General features: G+C 35.3%; 2 protein-coding genes across 3 annotated transcripts; one reads left to right on the forward strand and one right to left on the reverse strand.

Annotated features, from left to right (window-relative positions):
• Positions 1–4608: 4608 nt before the first annotated feature.
• On the forward strand, positions 4609–5702 carry LOC141677911 (uncharacterized). The gene is made up of 2 exons (XM_074484035.1): positions 4609–4952; positions 5152–5702. The coding sequence occupies exons 1-2, from the start codon at positions 4624–4626 to the stop codon at positions 5486–5488; spliced, it is 666 nt and encodes a 221-aa protein (XP_074340136.1). The 5' UTR covers positions 4609–4623; the 3' UTR covers positions 5489–5702.
• A 292-nt stretch (positions 5703–5994) lies between these two features.
• Positions 5995–11205, reverse strand: LOC141677910 (thioredoxin-like fold domain-containing protein MRL7L, chloroplastic). 2 transcript variants are annotated; one of them, XM_074484034.1, is made up of 7 exons: positions 11049–11156; positions 10559–10620; positions 10132–10324; positions 9529–10049; positions 6719–6800; positions 6476–6587; positions 5995–6362 (listed from the first exon to the last, which is right to left on the reverse strand). In XM_074484034.1, exons 3-7 carry the CDS (start codon positions 10321–10323, stop codon positions 6232–6234), a joined length of 1038 nt encoding a protein of 345 aa, XP_074340135.1. In that variant the 5' UTR covers position 10324; positions 10559–10620; positions 11049–11156; the 3' UTR covers positions 5995–6231. The 2 variants fall into 2 exon arrangements, with proteins under 2 accessions (XP_074340135.1, XP_074340134.1); XM_074484033.1 differs by lacking the exon at positions 10559–10620 and having other exon boundaries at positions 11049–11205.
• Between the last annotated feature and the right edge of the window lie 431 nt (positions 11206–11636).

The following is an 11636-nucleotide window of genomic DNA, read 5'->3' on the forward strand; positions in this document are numbered from 1 at the left end:
CGTGAGCCCTGATCCTTTCCTGCACTTCTTGGGGATTCGTCCCTTGGGTGCTCTTAGGACGTTGGCTACCATCAGCCATCGGCTCTTTGCCAGCACGTCTCCTTCTTGGGGCTACTTCATCATCCGAAGATTCAGAGTCTCTCTCAGTGTAAGGACCAGAAAATTCCTGATCCTCAAGGATAGGAGCCAAACCTCGTATGTAGGGGGGAGATCGCCCCCGTGCTTCACTCCGTCCAGCATGTCCACTTCGTCCAACCTCGGGGTAAAGGGGCATCCCATAAGGGGGGTTAGTAGTCACAACAGTTGAATATTCGTACCCGATGGGTCGAGAATTCACATGTGCATGTAGTTGTTGAACTTGGGGATTCGTACCTTGAGTAGCCGAGGGAATCGTCCCTTGTGGCTGAGGTTCAGTTGCCCCTATCTGGGCTTCTCCTTGCGTGGTTGCATAGGCTGAATGAGGAGGTACCTCCACAGTTGACGAAATCACTTGGGTTGTCCCCGTTAGTGTTCCTCCTTCAAGGGCTCTAACTGTTCTCCGTGTTTTCGCCATGGTTGTTGTTGTGCTGTTCCCACAGACGGCGCCAAATGTTATGGATAAAAAACTAAGGTTACTATTCGTTGTATTTATTGCTAAGGTTCGGGAGCTCAAGGCCTTTAATGGCTGCTCTCGTGTTTCGTAGCTTAATTCTGCCTTTACGAGATGCCTACGTATCTCTGTGAATTAGAGAAGCAAGCCAAAAAAACGTAGTTCTGATTTGTGGGGTGAGACCCCTTATATAGATGTTGGTAGTCCTTGAATTGGACTTGGTATAAGAGACTTGGTGATCAACTCTCTGAATTAGAATGGACTTTGGAGTCCTAAATAGTAGGAAACTGATTCTTTATCCTTCTAGGTCCCTTAAAGGCTAATCTGCAATGATTTATGTCCTCATTGGGACTCTTTTCAATAGCTGATTTTTCCCTTATTGATTAATTACGAAATTAATTAATATTCAGGGTTTTTGGGTCTTCTTTGTTCCATCAGGCCTGATCAATGTGTTAACCTTTTTGGTTTGAATGTCAAACATCTTCTTATTGGGCCTAGCAGCCCAAATCATGTATAATTACTGTAATATTTAATTACACAATCAGGATTTATTTATCCCTATCAAAGTGTTAGACATAATACACATCACATCTACTCAGAAAAACATAGAATATACGCTCTTGTACTCATAATTATTACATAGTGAAACTCTACTTTTGGTTGGGGAAAGTCCCACCCGCGATTTTTACTTCTTAACGGAGGTTTTTCGCGTTAACAATTCTCGTATCTTTTATCTTTTATACTTATGCCATATTATTGATCGATTAAATTATTCTTAGAATCAAATCCTACAATTTTCTACCAAAACACATTTTATCCACAAACATCCTCTAAACTGAGAGCTGGCTAGATAAAGGGATATTTGAGGGGTAATTATTTATTTGTAGTGCTAAAAACATGTTAAAACCAATCCTTTATATTTGTAACACAAAGTAGTGGAAGGAACAGAGCTATTCAAAACCACATTACCAAAGAAATCGGCTACTTAAAAAGTCTCCAGCTGAGGAAGGAACAAAAAACATTGAAGGAAAAAATGGAGGGGTTGATTCCAAAAATATACAACAAATTAAAGAGAAGCAAGACTTTAAGCCAACACAAAAATCCTCAACAAAGTCCCATTCATAACATCCAAGATTTTTATCCTGATGGTTACAATTTCCGCTATGACTTGCCCCGGCCGGTTCAGCAGCAGTATCCGAGGATTCATGCTTTCGATACCAAAACCAAGTCCATGCAACGACGAGAAAAGTCTTGTCGTCATGCAAGTGTAAGGTACTGGCCTGAAGAATCCAGGGAGTCGCGGACGAAATTTGCAAGATTTGGAAGTCAAAGAAGGATGTTCTCATGTATCACTGGTGCCTAGAACCATTTCCTTCTTCATTGTATGCTCTTGTTTCAGTAATTGGAATTTTACCTGTTTCCTGTTCTGAAACTTGATTTGATTGGTACATACATAATATATTACAAAAATGTCGCAACACTTATTTGTTGGATAACTTGGTAGGTTCTGCCTTTTTTTCTCAGTTTTTACTTACTACATATTGTGGGGAGCTGTCTTAAAATTTGTTGGAGCTTCTCCGCCCCCCAAAAAAAAAAGAAGAATCAAACACCTTTCTCAACAGGGTGTTAACCTATAGGCAATAACCTAAAAGTTGCCTAAGTTCTCACCAGGGTGTTAACCTATAACCTAAAAGATGCCGAAACCTGGGTTGTTACAGTACAGGTTTTTAACTTATAAATTAAATTGTTAATTCATATATAAACATGTATATTTGTCCTGAAAGTTGTATGCTTCTTGTTTTTCTTGGCTTTTGCTTTAACTTTTTAAACATATTGTAGGAGTACTTGAGTAATCGGATTGAAACAGAAAATTTGGCTGCAAGTTACCAACTTGTTTAAACCCAAGATTCCAATGCCTGCATTTGTACTTTCAATATGTATGCGGTAACTAAAGAGTGGTATAAACTAGCTCTAAATCTGGTGACAATTACCAAGCTCAACTATTGTTATCTTCCCAATGAATACCTAAACTTTTGCCCAATTGTTCCACCCTTGGTGGTTTTTAAGTGATATCTCCTTACGAAGGATGACAAATGCGACCACAATGTCTCTAATGTTATTGCTATCGATAAGTCTAAATCTCTTCCCTTGGTTGTTTTTTAAGTGATATCTCCTGTTACTGGATACAACATACTTGATACATCCATATAAAATGACAAACAAATAGAAAAATGGAGAAGTTGGATTCTGTTATTGAAACCAAACTTACATTCATAACTTTAGGTCTTTCTTTGCTGATTGGTTTATATGTTCATGGAATATTTTAAATTTACCCGTGTCAAATACTTAAACACCTGGACATGAGTGAACACATTCAACACTTTATTGAAGGCCAAAAAAGGAATAAAAATTTAGAATGTTTATGTTGTGGACATTTTCGACTAAATCACCAAGTTGGTGAAACTTCACATCCATCATATAGTCGGGGGGAAATTGCACCGAGAAAAATCATAATGGTTTGGGAAATTTTTAGGAAAAACACCAATACATCACTTATGATAAATAAAAAAGTATTCCATCAGAAACAGAAAATCTTACAAGTAGACGTGTGGTTGCAAGTGATGGAAACATTTCAGAGATTGATGGTCTAATGATGATAGGTGAATGTGTTTGCTGGTGATCATCTAATCATTACACCTGCAGGAAACTTTGAAGTTCAGACACGAAAATGTAGAACAAGTGTTCAGATGCATCAACAAATATATCCATGTATGCAGAAAATATCACACTTGGACAAACCCTTTTTTAATAAACAAGTCTAGACAAAACCCATAATATACAGCCAGTTAATATAAGTTTATTGAATTTAATATCAGAATAGTATATTAACCAGATACACATGTTCTAAAGTATTAACCTTCAACCTAGCTAGTACTGGTTCGTTACAAAAAAAATTGAGTGTTGATTACAACTGTCAAATACCAAATATACATACTAGGGGAAGAAAGGTACAAAAAGACTGTCCCTGCTTGTGCTTGCAGTATCCAGAGGGGACGAAGTTTTTCTAGGTTTCCAAAAAGTTACTAATAGACACATAACCGTCGTAAGGCAGCCCTTCTCATTCCCCAATATACACTTATTATCCTCTGGTTACAAAAACAGATAAGTTATATTTGATCAGCGCAAGTGTATAAATTTGAAATGAATTATTAAGTAATATCGTGATGTTTAAGCTAAACTACCTTCTCTACTACTTTCACTCTGTAAATCATACCAAGATTTAACTGTTCAAACATTGATTGCTAATTGCAATCGCTACTCGGTATTTTTGACAAATTTCATCTTCTTCATTCCTCACTCTCATGTCCTTCATCTCATTACTACGTCCAAAGCAAAGAAAAACAGCCTACTTGTCTGATACTTGACATTTGTCACTAGGACTTCAAATTTGTCACTAGGACAAGACTTGACATAGACCAAACCTAGTTACCAGTATAAAATAAGAAAGGTAAGGTCGTTAGAATGTAAATCAAATTTATTCTTTCAATGTATGCATGTTTTCTGTAAGTGTTATATGACTTATGAGATATTTATGGAATCTCCAAGTCCAACTTTTATTAACGACATAAACAAGAAAATATGGAATAATATGCTGAGCTGGTTTCCTGACCTACATTACATGATATTCATTGGCCTCTTCCAGATTTATTTATTTAATCCACAACATAAGATCTACTAGGGAACATAATCTACTATAAACGTGAAACAGAAGAGTTAACTAATTGATATACTTAAACCTACTTAAATCATAGGATGGTCTTACAGTTTTCATGTTGTTAACATCTATGAATTTACTAGTGAAACATCCAGCATTTAAAATATTCAGATTTGTTCTGTCCAACCACTGAGGACAAATATTAGGCACATCCCTTGTAACATGAGTGGTTGATAATATCAAGAAACATTAGTATAAAATCATTCAGGCCTCATTACAGTACCTGAAATAGAGTGATTGAGGAAACAAGAAAACCACCATGGATGGATACAGAAGCCTCTTTCTCGCTCTCCTGGTCATAGGGATATGTCATGCCTTTGCTGAAGGTGCGCCTAAGAAGTTAAAAAGTGAAAGTTTATGCAATCAGTGTTCTGCATGTGATACGAGTAAATGTCCTGCAAGTGAAGCCTACCCTCATATGACTGCATATGATAACACACTCATTGCTGGAGCTTTGCAATCTGATTATGTGGATGCCAATGATAGAGGAGTTTATTCAGTGCCAAATATTGAAGGGGGTGCATCGACCGAATATAATGCTTATTTTGGGTGGCAATCCACTTCCGGTGCAGCTTCTGGCTATCACAGGTATCCACAATGTTCTTGAGAATTATCTAAAGATGAGAGTTCTACACAAGATTAGCCTATAAAATCAATATCATAAAATAGCAACATAACTATAAGTACAAAAGTAAACAAGTATATACTGAACATGTTGCAATGGTGCATCCATTTAGCATAAGAATTACACTTAAACAATTGACATGCACTATTTTTATGGAGTCAGGTTCAGCAACTATATGGACAAGTGTTCAGGAGGGCAGAACTACCTCACAGTTGACAAGCATGGCAAGGTGAGCCTTCGTGCTTTAAAATCCCTGAAGAGTTTAGCTGAAGCAGATTGGAAGTCATACAGTCCACCCACACATCTGAATCATAGGGAATATCGATTCTGGTTCTCACGCAGTACTGGGAAATGCCTCACAGTATTTGGAGGAAAGACAAAGAAACGGATTGTTGGTGTAGCTGACTGTAAATTCAATGGAGAAAACCTTGGCCAGCTATTTGCCTTCCGCTTCCACTACCACAACACCTTTTGTTGTTGTAATCTTTACAACAATTAGTTTCCGAAGTTTCAAGCATCACAAGAAATATGCTATCAATCTCGGAAATATTAGCGTGTGTGTTCCCTCCAATTCCATTACTGTAGTATTTGGTATTTACTATTGTGATCTTTACAACACTCAATATACTAAGATACAAGCATATATATTTTATACAATCTACTCTGTTACAAGAAAAAAGGATGAGTAGAATGAAGAGTGGTTTGATATCTTCCATTGTGAGCCAGTGGCTATCTTCTACATTTATCTGTCTCCTATGCAATTATTTCTGAGAAAACACAACCCCAACAGTGCAACACTAGTTTGCCTGTATATTGAGCCTTAAATTTTCTAATAAGTAATGACCATACACAAACCTAATTTCATCACTGTAACATCGATCATCATCATTAAGCAATTATGCAGCAACTACATAAATAAACTAAAGTTAAGTTTTTTTTTTGCCAGTTGTGAGAAGACAACTGAATTAAGTTCTAGTGTATTTTCTTTTTCCGGCTGGAAAACAGTAGAAATAAACTCAAAATATAAATAGTTTCACAAAATGGACATGGCAGAGCAACAAGCAGAAGTCTTGCATCGCATCACTCAAACATATATAAAGCTGAATACAAGGAGATTTTTGAGTTCTACATATTTTTACTGTAATATTGCTCATCACAACTTTAAGGTGATTTGATATTCGCAATATCTGCTTTTTTGTCTGAAGCAACAAGACAGCATATCGTATAAATCCTAGTTTGGCTCTATCTATTACCAACTGGAATGGAAGGGATTGACTCCTCAATATTTCCGGTAGTAGACAAACAAGGAGGCTTTGCTGCTCCATAATAAAAGAATGCCATAATTTTTGACAACTCATCTGCTGTTCGAATTGCTGATGGCAGAAAAAAAAGAAAAAAAAAGACAAAATATTAAGGTCCCGTTCACTGTTCAATGTTTAGGCACGAGGAAAACCTCATGTTACAATAATTCTCTTAAAACCTTTACCTTTTTCTCGATGTAAGATCTTCCCAGCTTTTGTGAAGATAAGCTCGGGAAACTGGGAAACTTGAAGAGCAGACACCAAATCACACTCGACGACAGCATCAAGAGCTACACACTTTTTTGAAGATAAAAAAATAACAAATAAGACATCTGAAGTGCAATAGCTAAGGAAAATATGAACAGTGCACGAAGAAAAATAAATCAAACATTCTCATAGCTGCTATACTTTCATAAATAAGTTCTTACTCTGGGCGATGGTAGTCTGCAGTTCCATATAATGTGTATGGCTTTCTCCAATTCATTTTGGATTTTTTCGTTTTCCTTCGGCCTGCATAAAGACAAGATTGCCATAGTTGTTAATCAACAACAAAACTTAGGTGCCAGTATTTGTTTATTTTACAATGAAAAGCATAATAAAGTTAAACTTCTATAAATTTAATAACCTCGTATCCGGTGAATTATACTGTTCTATCAAGATTATTAATTTATCGATTTTAAAAATGCATTGTCTCTATTACATTGGGACTCAAAAGAAAAAATATTAATTCACTGTGGCCTTATGGGGTATTATTTATCAAGGTTCTACTTCAATATGTAGATGTCCAAGCTTTTTATGCCCTTATTACTAGATCACTTAATGTACAGGAGATCCTCTAGGCTCTAACAATCCTACATGTTAGTATAGCTTTTCTTATTAAATCTTGGTTCAGAGATCATGATTATATTTGTCTGTCTTCTACTAAGTTCCTTCATCGACAACATAAAAGTCCCATGTGGGTACAGTGTTTAGATCATGCATAATGCTATCTGGGTATTCCCTGGCAGCTCTCTTTTGAGGTATATAGGTAGTTTAGCAAAAGCGCCTTCATCTTACAGTCTTCAGATTTTCTTTGAAGTTGGTATTTATTAAGAGGATAAATACCAAATACAAGCAGATAATGTGTAGAACAAGGACTTTGCAGGAATAAAAAAAAGGTTGCACTGATAAGCACTTGAACAATGACAAAATCCCAAAACTCGATATATATAAGTTTCAAAGATTTCAAGAATTAAGAGAAACTACTATCTTCAGTGAATAAAAAGAAGGAAGATGGCCAATATAAGATGGAGTAGCATCTCAAGATAATAATGTCCGAATAACAACATTTCATTCTAAAAAGATATGATCAGCAGAGTCTAAATATGTGACTGTAACATCTCACATCAATAAGAATAAGAGTGTTTGGGACTTTTATAGATACAAGTGAACAACTGATATGTACCAAAATTGCTCGCTTTTGGGTCCGGTACGCATTCGTTCGCGGGCTTGGATGTTATAAATGGTATCAGAGCCAGGTTGGTCAGAAGTGCAGAGCCACTGCCAAGGTTCCGTATGTGTGAGGTTCCGTATGTGTGTTTGTGGGCTCGACAAGGACGTCGAGTTTATAAGAGGGGTGTTTGTAACATCCCACATCGATAAGAATAAGAGTGTTTGGGACTTTTATAGATACAAGTCAACAACTAATCTGTACTTTATGCCACAGATTATGCCACACTTTACCAGTGACCGGCATCTTATACTTTATGCCACACTTCCCAAGTGACCGGGTTCTTATTCTTATTCGATGGGGGGCTAATTTACGTCCGTCGACAAGTGAAACTAAATCTTGACAAGGTATCGATGTGTTCCAGAACGTGCGCAAACTAGTTTTAAGTTATATGTATCACACTACCCAGTGATCGGGTTCTAATTCTTATACATGACTAAGACTGGGGATTTCCGAAAATTCATTATCTTATTAATCACATACCATACTTATAATAACTAAACAAATATCGGAGAACATCTAATCACACATAATATGGCACATTACACAACACATACGGAGCAATAAAGATTCACTTACGTAATCAAACAGATAATTCATGTTTCAAAATATAAGGAGGAACGAATGGTTACTTACAAAACATGTAGGCAAACAAATAAGACAGAGCAATGGAAAGTTACTTACAAGAAAACACATAAGTAAACAAGTAATACGGAGCAACGAATAGTTACTTACCTCGGTTACGCAAAGAGGTAATTCACCAGAAACACATATTCAATCCTTAGCAACCCATCAAACACAAAACATCTAAAATATTGAACTTCTCCACGATTCCAATTTTAATTAGATTCTAATTTTCCCTTTTTGACCTTCTAAATGACGTTTTTTTGGAAAAACACGAAACGCGGAAGTTGTAGAGAACGAAAAGACCTTTCCTGAAAAGTCCAAAACCAACGAATTCTGACTTACGATGAATTTTCTACGAATTTTACAAGATTGCAAATTTTGGTGTATAAAAGCTCTACGAATTTTGATATTAAAAACAAGGAAGACGAATATGATGTATTTATAACGATACAAAACCCTATTTCTTAACCTACAAGTTATCCATATTAGAATTTTATCCAAATTTTAGGCTCATTAGTCTAATCCAAACTTTAAATCTTAATCTTTATCTAATTTTAATCCTTTTTAGTCTATTATTCTATTATTAATCAAATTCTAAAAATTACGGGATATTACAGTGACACATGTCATTGGTTAAAGAAGAATATTGAAAACTATTAGCAGGCTAAAAATTTCATCTACTACTGGAGACTAAAACATTAAATACTATTTCTGGTTTACTAAATAGCTATCATACAATATACTAACAAATTCAAAAACAATATATTATAACCTATGGCAGGAAAAGAATTATGATATATTGAAGTCTGAGCATTAAAAAAATTAGCTATAGGTATTGAGAGACAATTCTTAGGTGTCAACAATATACAAGCAGTAAAAGAGGCTCCAGTCTGCAATTAAGCCGAAGTCTTTAAGCACCTATAACTAAACACGCCGGAAGATATGGTTGCACGGTAAGGCAATATTTTACAGAAATAAAAAATAAGGAATAAAAACCCCTTCAACAAGGATCAAGTCTTACAAGTGATTCCCTGTAAAGCAAAGTGTAAAAGAAAACAAGTTCAAGTGGAGGGTCAAATACTGTCTGAATGAACAATTTCACTACAGAGGAATAGAACTCACCGTTTATAACGATTATGAACGAGAACAATTAAAGGGCTAATGTCCTTAAAAACAGCCTCTTCCCACTCTGATCCAGTAATGTCTTTAATTGGACGTATATAGTCATCATCTTGCCATACAATTTCATTATCACTATCATACTTCTCATCATCTACATCCTTCTTGACATTTTTGATGGTGATCTTATTAAAAAATTGATCCAAGCCGAAACCGCGTCCATCAGCATCTTCAGGCCAATCAGGGTCATCCTCTTCCACAACAAGGGGGTAATCAGCTAAAAGCTTCTGCATCTTTTTACTTCTCTCAACAGGATCCACCTCTTCCTCAACATCCGGATTCATATCAATTACTTCTCTAATTTTTCTTCTCCATACCTTTCTTTCTTCTTCATCACTAACAAAAGTATCATCCTCCCCATCACTTGAACTATATTTTCCCTCTCCTTTATCTTTTCCATCATCAGACTTCAGTTCATCGACTACTTTAGAAGCTCTAAGGCTACTTCTTTTCAGATTATTAACCTAAATTATAATTCCATTCAGTGTATAAAACACATTAATATATATAGATTAAAATATAATACGAAAAGAAGGAAAAACCAACCAGCAATTCTAACTTCAAAAAGTATGGCGATGAAAAGCCAACGGAGTTCCTTCTGGAACTACTAAATTCACTGCAGCTCAATTTGTATATTGTAAAAGGACCATTACGAGATAACAAAGGTGAGCACTTCATATTTGTTTCTTGCATGGGATAGAATAAAGGCAGCATCCATAGTGTTTGCTGCAGTGCCATTCTACAAAGTAAATCAATTACAAATGTAAAAATTTAGCTTAGAATAAAATAGCTAAATATGACATTCAACATGTGCAATAAGACACTTGAAGATGCATTAAATAGCAGATATGATGGTGCCAGAAACGTGGATGAGCAGATAGTCATTAGAAGAAAACTTAGTACTGCTCTCAAGTATAAAGGAGACCTCGGAGTCAGTTCAGTGACGTCCTGTACCAAATTTAAAACATGATACCTGATATCACACGCCAGGGGTCGAACTCCTGAACTCCCGCAAGGGGTACAAGAGCTTAACCACTGCACCAACACTTTGTTAGCAAGCTGAATATCATTTTAATTTATACTATGTAAACCATATTTATAAGACCCGCGATAACATAATCAGGCTGAATTGGACTTAAATCTTATCATACACGCATTTGTTCCCAGATTAGACCATTTCTAGAAGTGGTAGCATCATTATAAACCTAATAAAGATGTCAACTTAATTCCACTTTTAAAGAACAAGAAAAAGACCAAACTTCGAATAGCTAATAAAGCATCAAGGATAATAAATTACTCAAAGATTTTAGAGATGAAAAATGCACAAAATCAAAGAAAAAAAGGGGTTTCAGACAAGACAGTTGTACAGCAAACCCAGAAATGAATTAGAATTTTGTCATCCAACAGATAGAATATGATGTACATATATGAAGTAATAGTATGAAATATAGAACATCCATTACCTAAAAGCTGGTTTCTTCAACTTGAATGAGTTCTATCTTCAACTTGTGTTGTAAGGTCATAAACCCCAATTTGCTTAAACCCCCAAAACAACCCCAACCAAATGTAGATAACAAAATTACGTATACACGGGGTTCTAAAAATTAGCGACTCCCGAATAATCGGTTTGGAGTACTCGTTTTTTCGGCCGCTAAAATCGAGTGCAAAAATAATTTTGTAAATTATTGGTCAAATTTAAAATTTATTTTTTTAACTTTTTTTTATTCACAGTAACTCTACTAATTAAAATAATTTAAAATTATAAATATTAACGTTTATCATACGCTTACTTAATTTTTTATTTATTTATTATAAAATTGTTCTAAAAAAGAACAAACATTAAATTATATTTATTTTTAGTCAAAAGTCCATGATATCCGATAAATAAGAAAGTTAGATAAATAAGAAAGTTAGATGACCACCCATTTTTAACTATCTCAATATTTCATCGAGGAGGTAGATTTAATGAATATTTGATGGAGCCGGCTTAACTTTTATTTGTTAAAAATGTCTTTATCCCTTTTAAATATGCATGAAAAAATTAAAAATAT

The sequence above is a fragment of the Apium graveolens genome, chromosome 8, assembly GCF_009905375.1.
Source record: "Apium graveolens cultivar Ventura chromosome 8, ASM990537v1, whole genome shotgun sequence".
In the NCBI taxonomy this organism is placed as follows: domain Eukaryota; kingdom Viridiplantae; phylum Streptophyta; class Magnoliopsida; order Apiales; family Apiaceae; genus Apium; species Apium graveolens.

Coding starts and splice junctions, on each gene's coding strand:
- LOC141677911 (XM_074484035.1), top strand. CDS start 4,624: ATGGATGGATACAGAAGCCTCTTTCTCGCTCTCCTGGTCATAGGGATA. Junction 4,953..5,151: donor GCAGCTTCTGGCTATCACAG/GTATCCACAATG, acceptor TTATGGAGTCAG/GTTCAGCAACTATATGGACA.
- LOC141677910 (XM_074484033.1), bottom strand. CDS start 10,323: ATGGCACTGCAGCAAACACTATGGATGCTGCCTTTATTCTATCCCATG. Junction 10,050..10,131: donor TTTTGAAGTTAGAATTGCTG/GTTGGTTTTTCC, acceptor ATTATAATTTAG/GTTAATAATCTGAAAAGAAG. Junction 6,588..6,718: donor GCAGACTACCATCGCCCAGA/GTAAGAACTTAT, acceptor TCTTCAAAAAAG/TGTGTAGCTCTTGATGCTGT.